At 55.3% G+C, this 1377-nt stretch overlaps 1 protein-coding gene across 1 annotated transcript; it reads right to left on the bottom strand.

Moving 5' to 3' along the window:
* Positions 1–361: 361 nt before the first annotated feature.
* LOC112892607 lies at positions 362–943 on the bottom strand. The gene has a single exon (XM_025959740.1). It carries the CDS (start codon positions 941–943, stop codon positions 362–364), a length of 582 nt encoding a protein of 193 aa, XP_025815525.1.
* Positions 944–1377: the final 434 nt, after the last annotated feature.

The raw sequence follows: 1377 nt of genomic DNA, 5'->3' as shown, positions 1-1377 counted from the left end.
CCTCCATTTTCTTTTTTGCCTCAATGGTAGGAACGGGTTGAGCGTAAGGGATTTTGAGCAGGTATGGCCTTGGTAGCTCCTAAGTGAGGCCCAACCCCCTACTGTGGCTGGGGTCAGGCGTCGCTAAAAAGCGACAGAGTGAAAAAGAGTTCTCCATAGCACAAATCGATCCTATATCATGAAAATTTACATAGCTTGGAGAATATTAAGGTTAAAAGTGACGTAGCTATTCGATGTTCCAAGCGTTGGCGAATACTTCACCGTCAGGGGTCTGTAGCTTGTAGGTGCTTGGCCGGAGGACCTCGGCAATGATGAAAGGCCCCTCCTAGGGAGGGGAGAGCTTGTGACGGTCCTTGTTGCTCTAGACGAGCCGTAGCACCAAGTCGCCAATGTTGAATGCCCGACCCCACACTCGGCGGCCGTGGTACCGTCGTAGTGTCTGCTGGTACTTGGCCGATCGAAGTAGCGTGACATCGCATGCCTCGTCGAGCTGGTCCATTGCATCCTCGAGGGACACCTCTGCTCCTTGTTCATTGTACGCCCTGACCCTAGGTGCTCTGTAGTCTAGGTTAGTCGGGAGCACCGCCTCGGAACCGTAGACCATGAAGAAAGGGGTGAAACTGGTTGCCCGACTGGGGGATGTCCTGAGGCACCATAGGACCGCAGGGAGCTCGGCAACCCACCGCCCGGCGAATTTCTTCAGTCGGTTGAAGATTCTAGGCTTGAGCCCCTGTGAGACCATGCCATTCACGCGTTCGACATGCCCATTCGTGCGGGGGTGCCCCATGGTAGCCCAATCGACTCGGATAAGGTAGTCATCGCAGAACTTGAGAATTTCCTTTCCCGTAAACTGCATTCCATTGTCCGTGATGATGGAGTTCGGTACTCCAAAGCGGTGGATGATGTCAAGGAAAAATTCCACAGCCTGCTCAGACTTGATCATCGCGATCAATCGAGCCTCGATCCACTTCGTGAACTGGTCAGTGGCGACAAATAGGTGCGTGTAGCCCCCGGGCGCTTTCCTGAGGGGACTGACCAGATCAAGTCCCCATACCACGAACGACCATGTGATGGGGATTGTCTGGAGTGCTTGAGCCGGCGACCACGATCCGCTCGGTGTCGGCGACCATCGCTGGCCAGTAGAACCCCTGGCGGAAATCGTTCCCAACCAGGGTTCTTACAGCAGCGTGGTGCCCGCAGACCCCGCCGTGGATGTCCTTGAGCAACTGGTGGCCTTGCTCAATTGGAATGCAGCGCTGAAGGATCCCAGTGTGGCTTCGCTTGTTAAGCTCCCCTTCGATAATGTTAAAGGACTTAGCGCGGCACGCGAGCCATCAAGCCTCTGTTCGGTCGGTAGGGAACACCTCACGGAGGAGG

Source organism: Panicum hallii, chromosome 5 (genome assembly GCF_002211085.1).
Source record: "Panicum hallii strain FIL2 chromosome 5, PHallii_v3.1, whole genome shotgun sequence".
In the NCBI taxonomy this organism is placed as follows: Eukaryota; Viridiplantae; Streptophyta; class Magnoliopsida; order Poales; family Poaceae; genus Panicum; species Panicum hallii.
This window is presented reverse-complemented; position numbering and strand designations above follow the sequence as displayed.